Below are 23,995 nucleotides of genomic sequence, written 5' to 3'. Positions count from 1 at the left end.
TGGTTGGCCCCAAATCCCTTCCCAACCATGCCATCGGCTCTGCCAGGGCTCACTTTCTCACCACCCTGGTCTATGCTTTGGCAGGTAGGAGAAGAGAAGAGCCCCTTCGTGGGCCTGCTCCTTGGTTTCCTGCAGGAGGCAGAGGGCCCAGGGCTCAGGGAAGGCTCCCTTCTCACGCAGGAAGCCATGCTCTCCTAACGCAGGTGATTTAGGTTAATGCAAGGAAGACTTCACAAAGGGTGTGGAGATGACTTTTCTAAAGTTTGAGTTAAAAACAAGAAAAAAGGTTCTTATTTATGCGAGTTAGCTTTACTGCCAAGCTGTGCATCACAGCTATTCCCGGAAGCTGGATCCCCATTCCCGGCGTCGCCACCTGATCCCCCCAGGCAATTGTGATCTGAACCTGTGTTTTCAGAAAGCCCTCTGGGTGATGCAGGTGCACAGCTCTCTTGGCTCACTGGCCTGGGAGGGCCTTCAGATTCCGAGGAACAAGCTTGGAGTGTGGTGGGGGCTGGGGGTGCTCCAGGGACCTTGGGACTGTGGCTTGGTCGCGCCCTCATGATGGGCACTTATGACTAAGGAACGCTGTGGGAAATGATTTGGTTTTTATTTAATGTCAAGTCTGGCAAAGACGTTGGTGTCTGGGGCTCCCAGGGAGACAAACTGAAGAGACTTTAGCAACCGCTTAGTCCATTCCCCACCTGACAGGCGAGGACAGAGACCAGCTTGTTGGCCAGCCTTGCGCACAGGAGCTAGTTAGAAGCAGGGTGTTCTTGCTAGGGAACTGGTGAGACCAAGTTCTCAGACTTTCAACGGCAGTGGCAAGGGGCCGGGTGGCTTCACGGGGCACGAGGGGGTCCCCCCAGAGTATGCCAGCTGTGGGCCCCTGCCCTTCCTCTGACATCCCCCCATTTCATGGTCTCATGGTAGCCATTCGGTGGGGTAGAAATCTGCTCTGCCATCTCCCTGGAGGCTTCTCCCAGGGTGGGTGGTCCTAATTAAGGGGTGTCTTGGCTCCCAGGAGGAGTCAGGCATTGGGGGGCCCCTCCCGAGGGCGCAGGCCTCTGTGCAGACTGATCTCACACTCCAGCTGGGTTTCACCCCTGCACCTCCCAGCCCCCCCAGAGGAGCGATCGGGAAAGGAGACGCAGTCCTGTGCCATGAGTCCATTTCTTTATTAATTTTGACATTGTTCAGCTGGTGTAGGGAGAATGGTCTATACATCAGAGGGGGCGGTGGGATTCTCTCCCATAACAGAGCATGTGGGAGAGAGTCCAGAAGATTCATTTTCATAACAATTAAAAAAATCAAGGTAATTTCAAAACTTCTAAAAAGCATCTAATGTGCAGACTGCAGCATTCTCTAGGCATCATGTGGAGACCCCGAACTCCTCCTCTAAGAAATCCTACTAGCAACGGGGGTGTGCAGCCATGCCGCGGGCGCAGGGGGGAGCCAAGCGCGGGCGCGGGCCGGGAGGGGCGACCCCTGCACCCCGGGGCTCGGGGCCCCGCTCCGCCGTCGGGAGCCCTTGGGGCTGGGCGCAGGCCCCAGGGCCGGGGGGGCCTGACGCGGAGGGAGCATCTGTGCTACTTGGATGTGTCCCGAGGAGGGGAGGAAGGTGACCGGACCGGACGTGCACAACGGCCCTCGGGACAGCAAGAAGAGCCCTCCCGCCAGTTCTCTCCTGGCCCCGGAGGCGCCGCCAGCAGGGCGGGCGCGATTGTGCTGATTCAGGCCTCCCTCTGCCGGAGGCTCTGGTGTGACTTAAGGCTCTTCCCTGGTGGCACCGAGGCGAGGAACAGCCAGCTGTCTGCTCCCTTCCTGCCCTGCCCTGCAGCCTGGCCTTTTGGTGTCATTCACTTTCCTCCTCCGCCTCTCCGAGGGCGCAGCAGGGGCTGGTCAGAGGGGGCACTGAGGCCGTCCGGCCTGGAGCCTCGGGCCTGCACCCACGACCCCCCAGTCTGCGGCCACCCGCACCTACAGCACCAAGTTGGCTCTGGGAGACTGGGTGCGTCCTGACCTCTGAGAACTGGCAGGTACATTCACTGGCCTACCCTTTCCCTCCTCTTTCACTGAAAGCCAGCCTGTAGCTCCTCCCGTAGCCTGGAGAAGTCCTCAGGAGCTGAGCTGTTCGTGCTTTGCACGCACTGCTAAAGTGTCTCTATTGGTTTGCATAGTATTTATTGTTTTTCATATACACAAGGCTGATTACTGTACAGTTTACACTTTGAACACAGACTATGATGTAAGTGCTTGAAGATATAGAAAACCTCTTCTCTATGGAACATGCTGGTGCAATCCTGAGCCACCAGCCCGTCCCAGCTGAGAGGGAAGACCCTTTCAGATGGGGCAGGCTCCCTTCGAGCCCTAAGCCTGGGGCCCTCAACTCAGATTAAGTCCTCCACACAAGGAGCCCCGAATACACGCTAAAGGTAATGATTTTCCACTGGAAGATGATTATTACTGAAACTGGCAGAGAGAAAGAGACAACATAAAAAATTCCAGTTTGTCCACAGGAGATTCCATACAGCTTCGGATGTCACAGTAAAATCTGTGTGTACACTGAGTGGACGGGAAAGGCGCACGGGCGTGTGTCAGTGTGTGTCCCCAGCGTCGTGTGGGACGTTCTGGGAGGAGCAGTCCACTGGGGCGCGGGGGGATTGTCACAAGTGGAATGGAGGTCTGTGGGGGTGGGGAAGGCCACCGAAGGGGAGGGGATGTGGAATTAAGGTGCTGAACTGCTTTCAGGCCTAGTTTTCTTTTTTTCCTTTCCAGGAAGCCCACACGGATTGCTTACAGATAAGGTTGAAAAAAAAAGTACCCTGTACGAAGTCAAAATTAAAACAATTTTTTAAAAAAAAATCCAAAGCTCATCCCCAGCCACAAAAGAGCCCTTGTTCGCGTCTGCACTTGCACACTCACGCTCGCCGTCTCGCTGCTTCTGTCCTGATTCCCAGCAGGGATCCATCGTTGCTAGAGGCAGGGTTGAGGACTGCAGGTCATGCGTCTACAGTCGCCGTTCATGCGAATAGGAGACTAAAGAAGGCCCTTACAGAGGTCTTGCCGTGAGCTTAGAGAAACACAGCTGCTCCCGCAGCCCTCCGGTGCAGCTCTCCTCCTGTGTGCGTGGCAGAGTGTGTGGAGTTCAGGGGTTGGGTGTCGAGGTGTGGTCCTGAGGGACAGACGCAAAGAGAGAAGGATTCACTTAGAATTTAAAGGTGCAACTCCCAGCAAAAGCCCAAAACATGGCGTTTTGTGCTGGCTGTTCAGGCAGGGTCTGATTCAGGAAAAGCAGTCTCCACAAGCAAGGCGATGGGCTGAGAGGTGTCGGGCTGGCAGACCCCAGCCTTCCTCATGGCCGCTGCCTCGCCCAGACGCTGCCTCTCAGGGCTGCTGCCCGCCCTGCACTGGCTCCTTGCTGAGTGGATGAGACCCCATGAGACCATCCCTGGCAGGTTAAGGAGCGCTGTGCTCAGGACTCTCCGAGAGGAGGCGCATGCCTGTGTGCTCACCTGGGAGACATCCTCATGTGTAGATCCTTGCACTTAAGAAGGGGCCATTTTCATAAGCCAGGGCTTGGGCCAAGAAAGGGGTTGGTTAGGTTAGGCAGTGGTGCCCCCACTTTTTCAGTTCACTTCAGCCAACATGCACTGATGTCTGCTGTGTGCCAGCCTTGGGGACCCAGAGATGGAGAAGACATGATCTCTGGCCTCAGAGCTCATGGCCTCAAGGGAGGACAGCCCCTCTTTGGTCCACAAGCTCCTACTGCCAGGTGCCTCTGGCTCCTCTCCCCATGCACCGTGGACAGACCACCTCTGCTGTGGCAGAGATCGTTCACAAACAGGTGCATTCTCCCAAGAATATTGTGCATCTTAACTGGAAAATAGCAGTTTTGCCTGTGGAGCAAAAGTTCAAGTTCTGCAGCCTGGGATTTGCAGCAAGACACTGCTCTGCTACCACCCCACCCCTGTGCCTCATCCTCCAACCTGAGTGAAAACTCCATGTTCCAAGACCAGCCACCCAAGATTCTGCCTGCAAGGACCTTGGAACCAATGGGGAAAAGCAGGACACTTTCATAAGGAGGAGGAGATAATCTCCTGGGTGGGGTAGGAGGTGGAACAGAAATGCCGCCTCATTGTGAGACAGCGCTGTCCTGAGACATGGAGCTGTCTTGGGCCCTACAGGTGACAGGGTTGGGGAGGAATGTTGGAGGCAATCAGGAATCAGCTCTTGAGTGGCTCTGCAGGGCTGGGAGCGTGGTGTGAACTTCCTTGCCAGAGGTTGCCCTGAAGGAACTTCTGCTGCAGTGGCTTGAAAGAGGCAAGGCTCTTCCTTACTGCCTGGGCCACGCTCTCAGCCAGGCCCATCTCCTGCACCCCTCCGGAGCATGTGGTGCCCTCCTGCTCTCCGCCTGTGGTTGCGGTTCTACCTGGGAAGGCCGCCATCCACTCTCCTCTCTGCTGAAGTTCTGCCCACAGCCCTCAAGAACCTTTCCTCCAGGAAGCCTTCCTGACAACTCGAGTCTTCTCAGCTCTGGAAGTTCTCCCTTCCTGCCTCTACCTTTTATCTAGAGAGATTACAGAGTGAACTGGTTAAGAGCATGAACCCTGCAGCCAGAGTGCCCAAGTTCAAATCCTGTTTCTGCCAATCACCTGCTGACTAACTGTGGTCAAGTTACTTACCTGCTCTGTGACTCAGTTTCCTCTTCTGTAAAATGAAGACAATAACAGAACCTACCTCATTAGATAGTTGTGATGTTTGAAAGATCAAAACAGATAGGTACGTAAAGTGCTTAGAACAGTGAGCATTGTATGAATGTAAACTATTATTGGGCTCCCTGGAAATGTGACTTTGTCCCATCGTTCCTTTTTTATGTCTCTGTTATCCCTGCTGAATCATGGCAGGAACACCTTCCTGGGTTTCCCCTCAGCACCCAGCCCAGTGCTCAGCACACCTCAAGGAGAAATCTGTGAGCCAAGGTCGCCCACATGCCCTTTTGCCCAGGCGCTGAGCAGACGCAGCGATCATTCTGGATCAGCTGCTCATTTCATCTGGGGCAGACGGACGCTCAAGAGGGGCAGCCGTAGGTCCAGCTGCAGCGTGTGGGGGTGGCAAGGGTAGGATCAGAACATGAGCCTGCTGGCTCCACTCAGGACCCTCCACCGGGCTGCGTCCTCTGAGAAAGGCCTTACCCTTTAGAAAGCTGAGAAAATAGACCCTTCCACTCTAGGTGGCTGTGCCAGCCAGGGCCTTCCCCGCATTTTCTCTCTGTGCTGTGGCACTGTTCCCGCCCCCACCTGCTGCTTGGGCTTCCTCCTGTCTCCCCGACCCCGGACTCTAGCGCACTTGCGATGGCTGGGCAGTGAAAGCAGACTGCGACTTAAGACAAGCCACGCGTCTCGCCTCCCTGCCCCTCCCTTTGAGATTACTGGTTAATTCTAAACGTATTAAAACATTCTACTCTCGGAGCTGATGGAAGTCTTGCAGCCACAGTGTCTGAATCGGAAGCGTCTCTCAAAAGGGAGAACAAAAGAAGGCAGAGCCCTTTCCTCCTGCAGCTTTGTGGAGCTCCCGGAGGGCAGAGGCACGCAGGTGCCGAGCAGCACCAAGCACCAGCGCCTGCCGGGCTGCCCCTGCCTGCAGCCCTTGCAGCTGCCCGGTTCTGCACTGTCCCCGAGCAGTACCGACACCCCAGTATCTAGACCCGAACGCGTGGGCACGAGCAAACCTCGGCCTACCACCATCTGCCACACACAGTCCTGCCCTGACGACATGGCTATTTTCCCGCTTCCTAAACACTACCAGAAAGCTCCCTCAGCCCGCCAGGCCTCAGAGGCAAAATCCTTCCCAACGCTGGCAGGGACTGTCAGGGACCAGGGTGCTGGTCCGGTCCCTTCAGTCCCCACCCAGCACGGGGGTGCTCTGCCCTGTGGGGGTGTTCCGCATCTCTAAACAAACTACAGCCATCTTTCAGTTCAGTTTGCCTTGTGGATATAAAGTCGACAGCTGTGCCCCAGCACTCCGAGCAGGTCGTGGGAGGAGAAGCTGACTCACAAGATGACTCACAATAACTCGACCTTCAGCGTGTGTAAAAATCACCTGAGGAGCTGGGTGCAGAATCCTCGGTTCTGGAAACTGAATTCTGTAAGTCTGGGGCAGGGACCAGGGACCCACGTTTTAACAGGACTTGCGTTTGATCGGGTGCCAGGGCGTGACCACGCTCGGCAGCGGCATACTGCGCCTTAACGACTTAGGACCCCGTTCCCAAACAAAGCCCATCATTGGCCACCGTCATCCTGCAGGGCACCCCTGGCATTATTGCTGTTTTACGGATGAGGAACCTGGGGCCAACCAGGGCCGATCAACTTGCCTCAAGTCCACTAAACAAGGTCTGCAAACGACTGAGTGACAGAGGACAGATGTCCTCAGTCACTCTTCACAGCAGCTCCACAGTTGCCATCGTGTTTTCAAACGCTTTTATTAAGGTGTAGCACACGTTCAGAAGGGACTATTTTCATCCTCCCTGAGGACACGGAAGCTCAGCGTGGTTAAATGACTTGCTTACAGTCACAGCACTTGGAAACGGGAGGAGCCGGGCCCAGGACCTACGCCGCCGAGGCCCGCTCTCACTTGCTAACACAAGCGCATCGGCCCTCATTGTTCACAGTAGCGATGCTCCATACGGTCGCTGTGAACACTGCATTAGCCAGCACCAAACCGCTGGTTCCCGGGGGACGCAAGGCTAGGCTCCTGTGACCACAGGCCACGGCATTTACAGCAACCGATGAATACATAACCTTGTCTTGTGTTTTTGTTTACAGACTCCCCGTTTACTGCACGCGGTTGATTCATTAACTTTGAACTCGCGGCCAACAGCACTGTAACTCTGCCCGAACAAAGCTCCTCCAACCACGTATCTGCTCCTCCGTAAAGCCTATTGTAGCCTCATGCACTCAGTAGCACTAAAGGCACTTCTAAACAGCAAAGTCACCAGCACACAGCGTGACGGTGCAAGGGGTGTGGCAGTGCAGACCGCAGCAAGGACACGTGTTGATAGCGTGAGGTCTGTGATAGGTCGCCTCGCTCGACCTCAGCAGGGAGCGTACATGGCAGGCCACTCCGATTTTTTGCTACTGTGCGTGTGTGACTGACTGCACAAGTACAGGGAGTGTGGTTTGGGGTATAAATGCCGGCATGTAGGCAAATTCGCAGATGCAACACCTGCGAACAGAGAGGGTTGGCTGCACGTGCTTCACCACCTTCTCTGCAGCCTTTGCTCTTGTTGGGAGGGGAGGGCCTTTTATGCTGCCCCTAGAGCCTGTGGCCAAGGTCCCCCCACCACTGTGCCCACCACCTGCTTCCCTGGCCTATTGTTAGCAGGAGGCCCGGCACTGTCCTGGAGCAAGCTGCTCCACGTGTCACCTGTGGGGGGCTCAGCTACTTTGCAGATCATCTATAGCAAATTAACAAAAAACCCTCAAGGTTCCTTCCCTCTGCCCAGCCTGGCTTCTGGGTGGCCTCCTCACATTCAGGAACATCAGTAGAACCTGAGCCAAATAAGCTCAAATTTAAAGCTGCCACCATTGCTGCTACCATAAGATAAACAGGGCAGAAGAGCATGCTTTCTTTTCACCATCTGCTTTTTTAAATTATTTGCATCTTTGGATGATTTCCAGGATCCAATGGCAGCTAATCACAGTCTTCTAAACCAGCAGCCTGGTGGGACCCTGTGGCAGTGCAGGGGTTAACACTGTGACCTCCTTAAGCTGCTGAGGAGTCAGGTCTAATTTTATCCTCTAGCTGGATCTGCCTGTCCTCTTCTTTGCCCAAGTGCTGAGCTATGTTGGGAAGCCCAGAGTCAGCACATGTGGTGACTCGAGGGGCTGCAGGCCCTGCTTTGTACTGCCCAGCTCTGAGCCAGGCCCTGGCCTTGAGGGTAGCAGCCGGGCAGTGCCGCGCTCCCCGCTGGCTGCCACCCCGATGCATCCTGTACTGAGCTTCCCCGAGCTGGGCACAATGAAGGGCCTCGGGGCAGCTCAGTACAGGATCCCTCAGGGAGGACTGAGATCAGAGGTGGCCGCAGACACCCCCAGCACTGCACAGGCCCGTGGGAAGCCATCGCCACAGTGTCCTCACTCGCACACCATGGCACACCCGCTCCTTGGTCATGCCGCCCCTGCTCACACTGCGCATGCTTTGCCCAGGCCCCAGCCCCGCAGATCCTCCTGATTGCAGGGGAGTGCCATCCACCCTGGGCCTGTTAACTCAGGCCCTTCCTAGAAAGCAGGGGAGCAGTGTGTCTCAGGACACTCCAAGCAGAGTCTAAGCCTTGGGCTGGTCAGGTCTGCAGCTGGGTTCCAGCTTCCAGGGACAGCCCAGCTCTACATCCTGAAGCTCTTCCTGAGCACTGTGTTGAAACACCCCAGCCCAGACTCCACTATCCTTGTCAGCACCTGTCCGCTGACCTCTAGATCCCCATTGCTTGGTTTCCAGGATGATATTCCTGCTTGGATTACAGAGTGCTCTTCACTCTGCAAAAATATTTTTTCAAAACTGTATTTGTGCACTCCCCGAGAGGTAGGTCAAGTAGATATTATTGACTCTGGTTTCTGGATGAGGAAATTGAGGCTCTCAGACATAGTTAGGAGGCTGGGACCACAGTGACAGGTTGTTCATCCTGCATCATGCCAGGGTGGATGGTGCGCAGGGAGCAGGGGTGGGGGTGAGTGGTGGCCCCATGGAAGACAAGGCCATGCAGAAAGGATGAGACAGACAGATGGCGTTACCTCCCATGAGGCTAGTCCGAAGAGACAGGTGTGGGGTCACTGTTTGCCCCTTTTCAGGCTGGCCCTCTTCACTACCTGAGCCCCCTTCCTTCCCTCTACCAGGTCCGGCTGCAGGCCACTCCCTCGCAGCTCCACCTGGAGATGGTGGCGGGGACAGAAGACAGGACAGACACGCAGACAGATGGGCAAAAGACAGGCAAAAGAATGAAGAAACCCTGTGGAGGTGGCAAACACTGCCCACCAGGGAAGAAAGGAGCCTCGAGGGAGAGTGAGCCGGGAGAGGGCCCCCTGCGGCTGGTGCAGGGGCCAGGAGGCCGGGACAAGAGCGTGAGCCGCAGCCCTTCAGTACCTTGGCGTGTTTCATAAAGTAATCGATATCGGCTTCCAGCTCGCTAGCATCCTCCAGGGGCCCCGCGACCATCACCTCCTCGTGCTCCTGGGTGTCATCAGCACCAGATGAGTCTATCTGCCGAACAAACTTGCGAATGACCTGAACAAAGTGGGGAAGGGAGAGGCTGGTCAAGCCATCAAGACAGAGCGAAAAGGGCGGGTCTGCGCGGGGGAGACGGGGAGGGCAGCTTCCTCCAGGGGCTTTTCCTTGAGAGACCAAGAAGGGCGACTGGCCTCCTGCCCTTTATTGCTTGATGGAAAAACCTGCACTGGACAACCTCAGAGGGGCTGGGACTAGCGGAAGGGGTCTGGGCAGGTTTCATTTAAGGGTCGAGGTTTGACCATGTGTGACTCCTGTCCCAAGCCCATAGCACGTCTTTCTGCTTCCTGGCATCGGGGGAAATTTGTACTGTCTTCCCTGTTCCACAGCAAGTGCCTGAGGGCTGAGGACATTGCTTTTTGCCTATAGTACTTTGATTCGATCCATCCATTCCCTTGTTTATTCACCCAAACAGTCAACAACCCTCTACTCTTAGACCTTCCGTGTGCTCAGAGTGGGGGATGAAAGCATACGGACGGCACGGTCCCTGCCGGCGAGAAGCTCACCATGCAGGAGGAAAGACCAACACCTGAAGGGTACCTGGGAGCTGCGCCCCCTGTGCAGGCACATGCAACATGCTCCCTCTGCCCATAGCTAGGAAATCATGTCTACTGAATTAATATCTGCTACCAAGTCAACGAATTTCCACATCCTTTTTTCTGCAGAAGCCCATGGGAGGCCAGGGACAGTCACACTGCTCTCTCCACTGTTTTCACGGCTAGGTGTCATGGGAGTGGCCTCGGGGTATCTTACGGGGGTTGGTCCTCCTGGATCAGGCCAAGAGGCCCAAGGAGAGCCACGTATGGACTGCAGAGTTCGACGGCTCCCAGCACCCAATCGTCCCAGCTGTGTGGCAAAGGCAGCCAGCCACAGCCGTGCTCACCCTGTCAGCCCCTGGCCCCCTGCCTCTCCCCAGCCAGGGGGACCCCAAGTATCTACCTTCTTGGTGACAATGTTGCCCTGCTCATCCGTGAACTGCTCCTCTGTCACCTGCTCTGCTGGCATATTCTGAAGCTCCGTCCCCTGGAATTAGAGAGAGAGAGAAAACTCAAGATCAGTAGAGGGGGTTTGGGAAGAGTGGAGGTTGAGAAACTGGAGCAGCCACTGCGGCAGCTGCCACATCCACTGGATCCCAGCACAGCAGCCGCCACAGCCAGACCATGGCACCCCACAGGCTTGGCGCCTGTGGCTACGAGGCCTGAACACAGGACCAGCCCCAGGGCACAAGAGCTTGGCGCCCCTGGTCCTTACGGCAGCCCCGGGAGCAGGCAGGGTGGGGACATTACACAGCCTGATGGGGTCCCTGAGAGAGGAAGTGAGACACTGGCCTCATGTTTTCACAGCACTTCACAGTTTAGGAAGCCCTTCCACAGACACTGTTGCCCTGAATGTGATTTGCCCACAATCCCAGAGGTGGGTGGTGGCAGAAACACGAACAGAGCAGGTCTCCTGAGTCCCAGAGTTGAGCTTCTTTGGCCTTCAGCTGTGCTTGATGCAGGGGCAGGTCCTGAGTGGGTGCCGGCACTTCCCTTAGCCTCCCCCACGGCAGGCACAGCAGTGTGCCCTCAACACGGCGGTTACCTTCAGGAAGACCCGCCGGCGGACCACCCTGGTGGAGACAGCCTCGTCGTCGTCACCCAGGCCTTCGCTCTCCCCCAGCTCCTTGTCCAGCTCCTGGTGGATGTGCTTCAGCACAAAGCACAGGGAGCCCTTGACAATGTGCATCACGTTCTGACAGCTGACCAGGAAGAAGCCCAGGAGCACCAGGCTCACCAGAAGCTGGGTGACGAAAGTCCACATCCTCGCTGCCTCCTCAGGGCCCCGGCCGCTGCAAGGGTCCCGCCTGTCATTCTCCTCTTGGACTCCTCAGTGCCCCAGGGACCCCTTCCAGTCTCCGTCTCTCTCCCTGGTCTGCTCTCTTGGTCTGTCTCTCTGGGCAGGAGACCGAATGGCCCTCCCGGCTGGAAGAGCCCAGCCTGAATGCCCCTCCTGCCGCGCAGCCTGGCTCTGCCCTGGCAGCAGGGTGATGTCAGTCTTCTATAATTTTAGCTCCCAAACCAGCTGCTGGAGCTGTCCAACTGGGCAAGAAGGGAGCCGGCAGGTGCCTGTGTGCTGGGTACTGAAAGCACATGTCAAGCCCCGCCCAGAGAGTCGGAAGGGGTCTGGCCACCCAGCCTTTCCTGCCTGCCTGTCCCTATGGGAACTAGAGGGCGTTCTGCTCAGGGAAGGTTCTCGCTCAGGGACTCCAGAAAACAAGGTGCTCTAAGAACATGGCTACTTTTGCATCTCCTTGGGCTGCCACTGCAGTGATCAGAAGGATGCGTGCTGGCACTGTAGGGACAGGACCAGCAAACACCCTGAATAGAGAAGGGTTTATTTCAGAAACAGCCACCCAGGTGAGTGATTTGCTTGGGCCCAACCTAGCGAGAACAGCAGGGTCTAGCACAGGGGGTGGTGCCACCTGGAACCTGGCCTGTAGTTCCCGTCAGCTTGCAGGCCTGGGGTCCCCTCCTTTGCGAGGCACAGCAACCCTAAACTTTAGCATGTAAGTGGTGCACTGATTTAAGGCCTGTCCTTAAAGGCTCTTCCCATGCTAGGCTGTCAACGCCCCTGAGCAGGAGCCACATGTATTGCACCTAAGCTCACAGAGCTGGTTTGTAAATCCAGCCATGGCAGCTGTGGCTGGAAGGAATTTCCCTTTCTGGATTGGGCTGTTCCTCGCTGAGTAGCAGCCCAGCATGGCAGAAAGAACAAAGATCCGGGACACAGCAAACTGACCCCAAAACTCACTTCCTGTGGGGTGCTTTCTCTGTGCCTCAGTTTCCTCACCCACAAAACAGACACTTAAGTGCTCTCCTAACCCTTCTCAACGCTGCTGTGAGGACCACAGTCTGAGCACTGCCCCTGTGAGTAAAAACGGCAAGCGCTCAGCACAGCACGCACCGCTCTGCAGCCAGACCCCGCTGCCATCCCTCCAGGAGGGCCTGTATGCTCCTGTTTCACATGAAGGGCACAGAGTCCAAGGACCCTGCCTGAGTGAAAGGACAAGTACATGAGAGCCAGGCTTCAAGCCCCTCCCTGCACAGCGCCACTTCGTTTCAACAAGGAAGCGCCCAGAAAGATGGAAGCCCACAGCACACTCAGAGCAGCTGGTCACGGGACACCAGCTGGCTTTGGCTTGGTCAAGAAAGCCAGTCATTTCCCGCAGGTCCTCAGAGGAATCAGCTGGGTTACAGACATTTTTTTTTTTTCCTTTTTTTGTCTTTTTTCGTGACCGGTAACGGGATCGCAACCCTTGGTGTCGTGCCCGTACCGCGACCGGCAACGGGATCACAACCCTTGGTGTCGCATCCACACCGCACTCAACCAGTGAGCGGACCGGTCTCTATATGGGATCCGAACCCTCGGCGGGAGCGCCGCCGCACTCCCAAGCGCCGCACTCTACCGAGTGCGCCACCGGGCCGGCCCGGGTTACAGACATTTTAGGCCCACGTCCCAAGTCCTCATGACCGGCCTCTCTCTCGGTCACTGCTGTGAGAGACTGAGTGAGACGCTAGTAAGTGGTGCTTTGCACACCACCACCTTCCTGGGCCTCTCCACCACCCGGGCCCGTCAGATGACCACTGATGGCTGACAGCAGCTGACCAGGCCGTCCGTGCTCCCAGGCCAGGGTGCAGGCTCCATTTCCAGGCTGGCTGGAGGCCCTGCACACTCACTCTGGCCACAGGAACGTGGGGCTGGGAACTGGGAGATCTGGACTCTCCCGGCCCTGACATTGGTTTGTTGTGTGACCCTGCAGAAAGATCTTGGCCTCTCTGGGCCTCAGTTTCCTCATTTATAATTGAAGGAACTGGACTGTATGGTCAGGAAGTGCCCTTTCTGGGATCCTCCAAAGCTGTCCTGCTTTCTGCCTCTGCTGCCTGGCTTCCTGTCACCAAGGGCTGATGGCAGAGGGGCAGTGCTCCTGGCTGCTTTCTCTCCCCAGGGATTCAAAACAGACCAGTTAAGAGCAGCTGTGCTCTGGCTTGTTCCTGGGAATAGCAGGGCTGGGTGCCAAGGAGCAGCCCGAACACGTGGGGTGGTCTGCAGTTAGAAGTGGACACAGCCACCTGTCCTGCCCGCGTGCACATACTTGGCAGGGAAGCATTCTAAATAAATCCCTCCTCAGCTCCCAGCAGCTCTCCGGAGCCAGTGGCCCAGCACCGTGTCAGAGCCAGCCTGGCCTGCGGTCCTCAGAGGTGCTCCGCTGGGGCTGAGGTTTGGGCAGGAAAGAAGGGAGACAAGGAAAGAAGGAGACAGAGGAAAGGAGAGAGGAGGAAGCAGTTCCCGGACGAGGAAACGGTGCCGAGTGAAGAACAGGAACCGAGAGAGGCGTGGAGCACACGGGTCAGGCACACACGAGAAATGTGCGCGCAGAGCGGCGGCACGAGTTTCACGAGAACACGTTAATCAAAAGGACACACAGTAACAGGCTGTCTGCGATTCGCTCCAACAGCTGTGTGGGGTGGGGTACAAATGAGGTGAGACTGGCCACGGATGGGTGACTGGGGAGCCTGGCTGCGGAGCGAGGCCTGAGCAAGCAGGGTAAAGCGGGAGCTCCACGGAGGGCAGGGACGCGCGGATGGAAGGGGGAGGTCGAGAGGAGGCGGCAGGACGGGAGGGAAGGGAGAGCGCCCCTGCCCTGCTGCGCCGCTCGGCTCACCACCACCCAGAACTGCAGGGACCATGGCGGGCCAGAGCTGGCCTGAGGCCCAGTTCTCTCTGCTCTAAGCCCTTTCTAACACTCAACAGGAAAGAGAAAACAAAAACCCCTGCTTCGGAATCGGCCAGACTTAGAGCAAAGCCCCCTTCTGAGACCGTGGCCCCGGCCACTGCCCAAGCACGGGGTCTTGCCTGGCTTCGTGCCGACCACCTCCGTGGGGCCCTCCTGTCCCCGGCAGGGTCAAGGAGGTGGGAAGGGCGATGGCACCCCACACCCTCTCTTCTAGAGAAGGCCAAGGGCCGCCACAATTTATTATTTTTTTTGGTCCTTTTTTTTTCCTTTTTGTCTTTTTTTGTGACCGGTAACGGTATCGCAACCCTCAGTGTCACGCCCGTACTGCGACCGGCAACGGGATCGCAACCCTCGGTGTTGCGCCTGCACCGCGCTCAACCAGTGAGCGGACTGGTCTGTATATGGGATCCGAACCCTCGGCGGGAGCGCCGCCAGGCTCCCAAGCGCCACACTCTACCAAGTGCGCCACCGGGCGGGCCCATTTTGGTTCTTTTTGAGACCGCGCTCAGCTAGTGAGCGCTGTGAGCACACTGGTCATCCCTACATAGGATCCGAACCCGCGGCGGGAGCGCTACTGCGCTCCCAGCGCCGCACTCTCCCGAGTGCGCCACGGCTCGGCCCAACCGCCACAATTTTTAAAGAAAGAGTGCTTGGCTCAGGCTCAAGCAACGAGAAGCTGCCCAGAGCTCCAGGCCCTGTGGCTCTCACCTGCACGTGCTCTCCGTGGCCTCGTTGTCCCTGTTCCCTGTCAGCCTGGGGGCCTTCGAAAGATGCCAGGACCCTCTCTTGCTCCTGAGACCCACTGGGCTCCAGCCCTGTGATGCTGGTGACCGTCCTCTGGGAGCCTTCGGCTGCATCTTGCAGGTACGAGACGATGGAGCCTTCCCCATCCCAGTCCTGCAGTCTGTGATCCGGGGGACTGACATACAGCAGGGGAGAGAAAGGACACCTGGTCACCCTTCCAGCTGCTTTCAGACATCCTCCCCTCCAGGGCCCTGGTTCACCCAGGACATCCTGCACCACCCCCGAGGGTCGCCAACTCAGCAGTCCTCAACTTGGTCCTCGTCTGCCAAGGCGCTCGCTCTCTCCCCTCGAAACCATCCTTCCATGGCTTCCAGAGCACCACGTGCCCAGCCCCCCTTCCCCAACCACTCCCGGGGCCCTTACTTCTGAACAGGCCATGACCTCTTCCTGGGAGAGCTCTCCTGACCCACAGCTCTAAGCCCGCCCCTGGCACTCATCGCGCCCGGCTGCAGTTGCCAACGTTCCGCTCTGGATCTCTAGCAGGCCCCTCGAGGACAGCGCCACCAGACCCACGCCCACGGTCTCTCCCCGCCCTGCCCCTCGCGATGCCAGGGCCCCGCCCCACGCCTCCCTTTCTGTCACCCTCCATATCACATCTGTCAGCAAATCCTTTCAGTTCAACTCAAACTATATCCTGAACCCGACCACTTCTCACCACCACCACCACGACCATCCTGGTCCCCATCGCCACCAAGCTCCCTCCTAGAGCGTCTCCTGCTCTCCCTCTGGCCATGTCAGGCTCCATTCAAGGCAGTTGCTGGGTCACATCCCTCATCTGCTCCACACCCTCTCCAGGGCCTCCCTGGTCCCCCTGCCCTGCCCACCCTGCTCCAGGAAGACTGTTGTTCACACGGGCGGGCACACTCCACCTCCCAGCCTTTACATGCTGGGTCTGCACTGGGTGTCCCTTCTGCTCACCCCTGCACGTGGACCCTATACACACATGCCCCCAGCCCCTCCCCGACACCCACACCTGCCTCCGGGCCCTCCCCGCCCGCTCCCCTCTCCGTGCTGCTCCTCACCCAGCACTGCCGTGTCAATTACTTCCAGTCCCACTTACTCTGCCTGGCTCCCTGTCAGCCTCCCCCCGTGAACACAAGCTTCTTGCAGGTGGAGACTTGTTTGTTTCATCCAATGCCATTTCCCCAGCACCTAGGCACTTTTTGTAGGCGCCTGGCTCATAGTAGGCACTCCATAAGTATTGAGTGAATGAAACTCCCCTGTCCCAGCTGGGAGGCTGATCGAGGTTCCAGTGCCAGGGAGTGACACAACTAGGCCTGGAACCCTGGCCTCCTGGTCCCTGAGTGGATGCTTGTCACTGCAGCGGGACAGCTCCAGTGTCCAGGATGCCCCTCTGACCCCATGGGCTCAGTCTGTCCGACCCTTCTCCGTGACCAAAGGGTTCATTTAGGAAGTAAAACGAATTCTTTGCAGTCTTGTCTCCTTAACTACTTTCTTTCCCTCCTGCTCTGGGATTCAGGCCACTGTGAATGAACCCTGGGAAACGGCCTCACCAGCCCGGGCCTTGGAGAGGCCTGAGGAGCATGGGCTGGGAGGAGGGACAAGAGCGGCTCTCCCAGGTCTGGCCAATCTTTCTGTGAGCATGGGGCCTGCCTCCTTGCTCAGGGGACTTAGGAACAAAGGGCCTCTGTCATCTGCCTCGCATGCCAGCCCAGGGAGGCCAAGTGACCCTGTCTCATGTCTGTCTCATCTCCCTCTGCGCTGTAAGGGCTCTGCACGGTGCTGGGAGCATGCTGGGTGTCCCCTGCAGGGACGGGGAACCAGCATGGCCGAAGCACTCTCGTGTCTGCAGAGGGCACACAGCCTTCCTAAATGCTGACACCACTTAGCCGCGGCTGGTGCTGTGCCATGCCCTTGTGGCACAGGAAGCCTGGTGAGGAGAATCAGCCAGCTCCACAGCTGAGAGCTCTGTCCTGCCCCAGACGAGCCCACAGCCTCCCTCTTTCCAAGGGGACAAGCAGAAGGGGCACCACTGTCAGCTCTATCCCATGCGGGCCACGTGACCACACGTAGAGGGCCCCCCTGGGTCCTGGTGCCTCTAGGTTGCTAAGCATGGTCTTCAACAGTGACACCTGGTGGTGAGGCATCCAGGACACCTTAATCCTGTGGCACCTTGGAGCCACAGTCTCCTCAAGCCCCACGATCTCTCTCCTAAGTGCACATTCCCTGTTCCATCCCCCTCAGCATCTTGGGAGGGACTGGCCTCTGCAGATCCCAGATGCTCTCTTATGTATGGCTTGGTGGCAAGCTGGTGCCATACCAGGTTCATGTGCCCCAGGGCACCCAGCACATGGGGTAGGGCTGGTGGCAGCACCCAGGCATTCCCTTTATACTCATGACGGCACATCTTTTCCTGAAACCCAGGGAAAAGGAGGCACCCCCCCACCACAGCCAAGCCCTTACCTGTCCTGGCTCCTCTCCTGCACCTGACTCGTGGAGGGGGCATCTGTGCTTTGGGCTTGCGCCCTCTGCTGGCCTGAAACAAGAGACACCTCACTCTCTGAGTCCTGCCCTGCCCCTGTGGAGCCATCCTGCCTCTCATGACCTGGCAACTTCTCTTCCAACCTCTGACCTTCCTCCTGGTCAAGCAAATCAATAAGGCCATTTGTGGCATCTGAATCCACTGTGTCGTCCTCCACAAGGTCCAGAGAGCCCAGCTCGGGGCCCCGCGGTTCCTCCAAGAGTGCCCCCTCCAGCTTGTACTCGTGGCCCGTGGCGTCAGAGTCCTCGGCCTTGCTGCACTCCAGAGAGGAGTCCTCAGCAGTGACCAGGGAGGGAGTGAGGCCCGCGGACCACACCTGCATGTCAGACATCTCCAGCATGGTGTCATGCTCCGTGGCCGCCAAGGGGATGGCATCCAGGACAGCCACCTCGTTCCAGTACTGGTCTGCACGCAGCAGAGAGGGGAGCGCGTAGTGCAGGGAGGCAGGGGACAGCAGCTCGTCCTGCAGCGAGGAGTAACCTGCATGGGCAGACAGAGGGCAACATGCTCCAGAGTGGTTTCTGTCAGTCACGCCCACATGCAAGTCCAGGCCGCACAGGCACAGCCACAGAGATGCAAGCGTGTTCGGGCAGGGGCTTTCCAAGCTCAGGTCTTGTGGCTGCTGCCTGCAGCCTGGCAAGAGAAACAAGGCTCTGAGTTGGGGGGTGGGGGCAGCCAGGGAGTGAGGGTGGAGAAGGGGGGCTCCTTTGCTGGATGGCAAAGAGAAGAGATTGGATTCTTTCTTAAACAGTTCAGAGCACTAGATAAAGAAGCCTTTACCCAAGAACATGTGCTCCAATCTGTCTCTGATCAGATGAAGCCCCCTTCTTGGTGGCAGGGCAGAAATAAACATTGCTCTTTCTTTGCTCAAACTTCACTTTAGCACAGGCCTTAGGGTCTGGGTTAGGAATGTACCTGAAAGGGTGGGAACAGCCCCCCAGGACCAGCGTCAGTAACCAGGTTGCCTTTGGGGGATGTAACAGACGCACTGAACATCCAGACCTCAGCGCAGCAGTCGGATGGGAAACAGGCTTCTGGTTTGGCATGAAGCAACTTTTCCTCAACTTGCATATTGGTTCCAGAAACTCTGGATGATCTAAAGGGGCACGGGAGAGGGTCCCAAGGGCTCTGAAATGGGGGCAAGGCCAGAGGGCACCATGTGGCACCAGGCACATTAGTCCAGCCAGCCAGCTCAAGCCCCCAGTGCATGGCCTGCTTGTGGTCCCCACAGCCTGTTTGCACACCTGTGCCTTACCAACTGGCCTGCTGCTGAATGTAGAGGCTGGCAGTGTGCTGGCTGGCCTTGGAAATGGCTCCTTGATGTTCAGAAGTGACTACAAACTGAGTGAGTGGCACTGACAGGTCGGGGGGAGGTCTGTGTATGTGCTGGATGTAAGTGTTCCGGCAGGGAGGAGTGGGTGTCCCTGCTGCGGGGAGAGAGGTTCTCTGCCTCCCCTGCAGAGCAGGTGCCAATCTGTGGTGGAAGAAGGGCCTAGAAGACCAGATTCTCCCTTTGACTCAGCTTGTCTGGGGAGCCAAGGAGCACTCATGTGCCTATAGCCGCTGAAACTCCAGCAGGACTAAGGAGGACCCTGGGTGTGGTGAGCCTGCCCCTGCCGTGCAGACAGTCCCCCAGCCTAGTGTCCAGACTTCTTTCTCCCCAACCCCAATCAAACCATTCCCCGCCTAAGCCTTTTTCTCCTCCGCATGGGCTCCTTTGGCAACCTGCCTTCCCCACCAGCTCTGGGCCTGGCTCCTGGCTCTCCCATCTCTGCTCGTGACAGTACTGTCTCCATTCATTCTCACTCGCTCACTCATCCAACCAGAAAGTACCGAGGTCTGGTTACGTCAGGCACTGCGCTAAAGGGCTGGGGGTTACACACACGCGCGTGCGCACACACACACTCACACACACACATGCGCGCACACACACATACAACACACGCACACACACGCGCACGCACGTGCACACACACACAACAGATGCACACACGCGCACACATGTGCACACACACAACAGATGCACATACACGTGCACACACATGTGCACACACAACAGATGCACACACGCACACACATGCGCACACATGTGCACACACACAACAGATGCACACACACACATGCACACACACAACAGATGCACACGCACACACACACATGTGCACACACACAACAGATGCACACACACGCGCACACACACGCACACACACACAGAAGCTAGCTTCTCTTTGTCCTCTTTTTTCATGATGTTTTTCTGACCCAGCTCCTCTGATTCCCTCTCTTCCCCTATCTGAGCCTGTCCCATGCCCCTCACTAAGCTGGTTCCCGTGACTGTAAACCCTTGGAGGACAGGGACGGTATCTACCTTTTCTTCCCACTTGCCTAGAATAGAATCATGACTCTGTTGACCCCGTGGACAACTGCAGAGCCCTCCAGACATGCAATGGGACACAGCAGCCATAACAGAGTGACCTCACCCATGTTTCGTGAAACCACCACTGCTGGCATTTACCTGTGTGTCCCATGTGTCAGGAGCCATGCCACACAGTGGACATGCACTCTCTCTTCCTGACTGGTCTCTACATGTCTATCTGGTTCCAGGTCCAAAAATTAAGGGAGGAAGAAGAGACCATGAGGTGGCGAGGTGCTGTGTGTCCCATGTGTCAGGAGCCATGCCCCACAGTGGCAGAGACACAGGAAATCCCTTTCAGCTCTGGCCAAACTAGGGGGACCACTGAGGAGGCGGGACAGCAGGAGATATGCATGGGTCAGATCTCAGCGTGACATTAGCTCCACGTCACTCTGTAAAACAGTGACCTGAGGCACTGGAAAACCATGGGCGATGGCTTCCATCCCTCCACAGAAACCTCTCCAGATGTATCTGAGCAGAACATTCCAGAGTCAAGTCTTTAGCATTCTTCTCATCCTTGCCAGCATTGTTATATTACTTCCATCACTTATTGAGAACATATTTAGTACAAAACATTTCTAACATGTTATTTTTAATTGTCACAACAACCCTACAAGAAAAGTGACACTATCACTACTTTATATGTTGGGAAACTATTGCACCTTGCTTAAGGTCACACAGCTAATAAGTTTTGGTCTTTTCACTAGGTTTTGCCTTTAAACTCTTTTAAGAACAGCTTTATTGAGATCTGTTGACGAACACTAAATGCCCGTATTTAAAGTGGATAATTTGAGGGCTGGCCAGTTAGCTCAGTTGGTTAGACCACAGCATTATAACACAAAGGGCAAGGGTTCTGATCCCTGTACTGGCCAGCCACCAAAAAAATAATTAAAAAAATAAAGAGAAAAATGTGGTATGTTCTGGCACATGACACACCCAGAAAGCCATCCACACAGTGAGAGAACAGTCATCATTCCAGAAAGGTTTCTCGATGCTTCTTCTCAATCTGTCCCTGTCCCCCTTTCCCGGGCCACCAGTGACACACTTTCTGTCACTAACATTAGTTTGCATTTCCTAAGATTTTATACAAATGGCCTCATACAGTACGTACTCTTTTCTGTTTGGCTGCTGCCACTCGCCCTGCCTGCCTGGGCTTCCTCCGTGCTGCTGCGTGAATCAGTAGTCCACCCACCTCTGTTGCTGCGCCACATCCCCTTGGACAGACATGCACAGATTGTGCATCCATTTACCAGCTAGTGAGCGTCTGGGTTGCTTCCAGTTTGGGCTGTTACAAAAGTGCTCGTCTGCATGGCACATGCTTTCTTTTCTCTTGGTAGGTGTACTGGGTAAATGCCTACGAGTGGAATGGCTCGATCATATGGTAAGTATATGTTCAACTTTTTAAGAAATGACCAACGTGGTTGTGCCAGTTTACACGGTCACCAGCAGCGAATGAGAGGTCCACTTTCTCCACCTCCTTACTAGCACTCGGTGTGGTCAGTCCTTCTAATCCTAGCCATCCTTACAGCTGTACGGTGGCGTCTCTCTGCAGCTTCAATTTGCACTTCCCTGGTGCCTGACGACGCTGAGCATCTTTTCATGTGCTTGTTTGCCATCTGCGTATATTCTGGGTTAAGTGTCTGTTCAAATCTTTTGTCCATTCTAAAAACTGGGTTGTTTTCTTATTATTAAGTTTTGAGAGTCCTTTATATATTCTGGATACACCTGTAGCAGCTGATATTTTCTCCCAAGTCTGTGGCTTGTCTTTTCATTTTCTTAATAGTGCATTTTGAAGAGCAGAAGTTTTTAATTTTGATAAAGTCCGGCTTAATAATTTGTTCTTTTATGGACTGTGCTTTTGGTATCATACCTAAGGCATCCTTGCCTTACCCAAGATCTCTAAGGTCTTTTTTTTTCATGTTTTCTTCTAGAAGTTTTATAGTTTTAGGTTTTACATTTAATCTGTCATCCATTTTGAGTTAATTTTTGTGTAAGGTATGAATCCAAGTTCATTTTAGTTTAGATTTTTGCGTTAAGTGTTCATGAAGGACAATGGTCTGTGGTTTTCTTCTTGCAATGTCTTTTTTTTCCTCCCAACATCAGGGTTAACGCTGGCTTCATAGAATTAGTTGTGAGGTATTTTCTCCTTTCCAATTTTTTTTTTTTTGCATATGGGGACTTTTATTGATGGTACATGACGAGGTAGGACTCCCTAGACCCCTCCCCTTCTTCAGGGGGTCTGAGATGGAAACTGTGCCAAAGAGGGGACATTCTCAGTGTGCTGGGGGACTGAGTTGGGGCAGGGACTCCCCAGCAGCTGAGGGCCTCTCTCTTCCTCTTGTTGGGGCTGGTGGTCCTGGGGGCTCTCACTCCTTGGAGGCCATGTGCACCATAAGGTCCACCACCCTACTGCTGTAGCCATATTTGATGTCATACCAGGAAATGAGCTTGACAAAGTAGTCACTGAGGGCAATGCCAGCCCCAGCGTCGAAGGTGGAAGAATGCGTGTCACTGTTAAAGTCGGTGGAGACAGCCTGGTCCTCAGTATAGCCCAGGATGCCCTTCAGGGGGCCCTCCAATGCCTTCTTCATCACCTTGATGTCTTCATATTTGGCAGCTTTCTCCAGATGGCAGGTCAGATCCATGACCGACACGTTGGCAGTGGGGACACGAATAGCCACGCCAATGAGTTTCCCATTCAGCTGAGGGATGACCTTGCCCACAGCCTTGGCAGCACCAGTTGATGCGGGGATGCTGTTCTGGAGAGCCCCACAGCCGTCACGCCAGTTTCCTGGAGGGGCCATCCACTGTCTTCCAGGTGGTAGCGACGGCATGGACGGTGGTTATAAGTTGTCAAGGATGACCTTGCCAGGGGGGCTAAGTAGTTGGTGGTGTAGGAGGCATGGCTGACAATCGTGTGTATGTTCTCGTAGGTCTCGTGGTTCACACCTATCACGAACATGGGGGTGTCAGCAGAAGGGGCAGAGATGATGACACTTTTGGCTCTACCCTCCAAGTGAGCCACCACCTTCACCAAGGTTGTGAAGACACCTGTGGATTCCACAACATACTCAGCACCAGCATCACCCCATTTGATGCTGGCGGGATCCCCCTCCTGGAAGGTGGTGACAGCCTTCCCACTGATGACAAGCTTCCCGTTCTCGGCCTTGACGGTGCCATGGAACTTGCCATGGGTGGAATCACACTGAAACATGTAGACCATGTAGCTGAGGTCAATGTAGGGGCCACTGATGGCGACAATATCCACTTTGCCAGAGTTAAAAGCAGCCCTGGCCACCAGGCACCCAACATGGCCAAATCCGTTTACTCCAGCCTTCACCATCACGTCTCAGGGATGTGGCTGGCACTGCATGAGAGGACGTGGCTGTCTGGAATGGGGAGGAGCAGAAAGCTCCGATTTTCTAAATGGGTTATTTCTCCTTTCTTAAATGTTCATTAGAACTCACCGATGAAGCCATGTGGGCTTCGAGTTTTCTTTGTGGGAATGTTTTCAACTATAAATTTAATTTCTTTTGTTTACATAGGGCTATTCAGGTTATCTATTTCTTCCTAATTAAGCTTTTTTTTTTTTTCCTTTTTGTCTTTTTTACTGACCGGTAACAGGATCGCAACTCTCGGTGTCACGCCCGTACCGGGGACCGGCAACGGGATCGCAACCCTCGGTGCTGCGCCCGCACCGCGCTCAGCCAGTGAGCAGGAACCGGTCTCCACATGGGATCCGAACCCTCAGCAGGAGCGCCGCCACACTCCCAAGTGGCGCACTCTCCAGTGTGCCACCGGGCCGGCCCCCTAATTAAGCTTTGATAGTTTGTGTCTTTCACAGCCTTTGTCAATTCTATCTATGTTTGCAAATTTTTTCACATAAAATTGTCATAATATCCCTTTATTGTCCTTTTACTACCTGTAGAGCCTGTAGTGATGTACCTCTCTTATTCCTGATATTGGTAGTTTGTATCTTCCGTTGTTTTCATGATCAGTCTGGCTGGAGGTTTATCACTTTTACCAATCTTTTTTTCAAAGCACCCGCTTTTGGTTTCACTGATTTTATCCAGTGTTTTTCTGCTTTCAATTTCATTGATAGCCACCTGATCTTTATTATTTCCTTTCTCTTACTTGCTTTGGGTTTAACTTGCTCTTCTAATTTCTAAAGGTGGAAGCTGAGGTCATGATTTGCAAACTTTTTAACTTTCTTTTTTTTTTTTTTTTT

General features: G+C 55.4%; 1 protein-coding gene and 1 pseudogene across 1 annotated transcript in view; both read right to left on the bottom strand.

Moving 5' to 3' along the window:
* Positions 1–2,686: 2,686 nt before the first annotated feature.
* ANK1 (ankyrin 1, erythrocytic) overlaps positions 2,687–23,995 on the bottom strand; it is a 67,633-nt gene continuing 46,324 nt past the window's right edge. The window contains exons 36-43 of the mRNA XM_008568761.1: positions 17,279–17,351; positions 14,759–14,954; positions 11,335–11,354; positions 10,858–11,104; positions 10,216–10,299; positions 9,211–9,276; positions 8,787–8,921; positions 2,687–3,172 (exon numbers count right to left, since the gene is read on the bottom strand). Coding sequence (XP_008566983.1) covers positions 8,823–8,921; positions 9,211–9,276; positions 10,216–10,299; positions 10,858–11,104; positions 11,335–11,354; positions 14,759–14,954; positions 17,279–17,351 — 785 coding nt within the window. The 3' untranslated portion in view covers positions 2,687–3,172; positions 8,787–8,822. The remainder of the gene's footprint in view (positions 3,173–8,786; positions 8,922–9,210; positions 9,277–10,215; positions 10,300–10,857; positions 11,105–11,334; positions 11,355–14,758; positions 14,955–17,278; positions 17,352–23,995) is intronic.
* Positions 22,134–23,110, bottom strand: LOC103587277 (annotated as a pseudogene).

The sequence above is a fragment of the Galeopterus variegatus genome, unplaced genomic scaffold (genome assembly GCF_000696425.1).
Source record: "Galeopterus variegatus unplaced genomic scaffold, G_variegatus-3.0.2 Scaffold438, whole genome shotgun sequence".
Lineage (NCBI taxonomy): Eukaryota > Metazoa > Chordata > Mammalia > Dermoptera > Cynocephalidae > Galeopterus > Galeopterus variegatus.
This window is presented reverse-complemented; position numbering and strand designations above follow the sequence as displayed.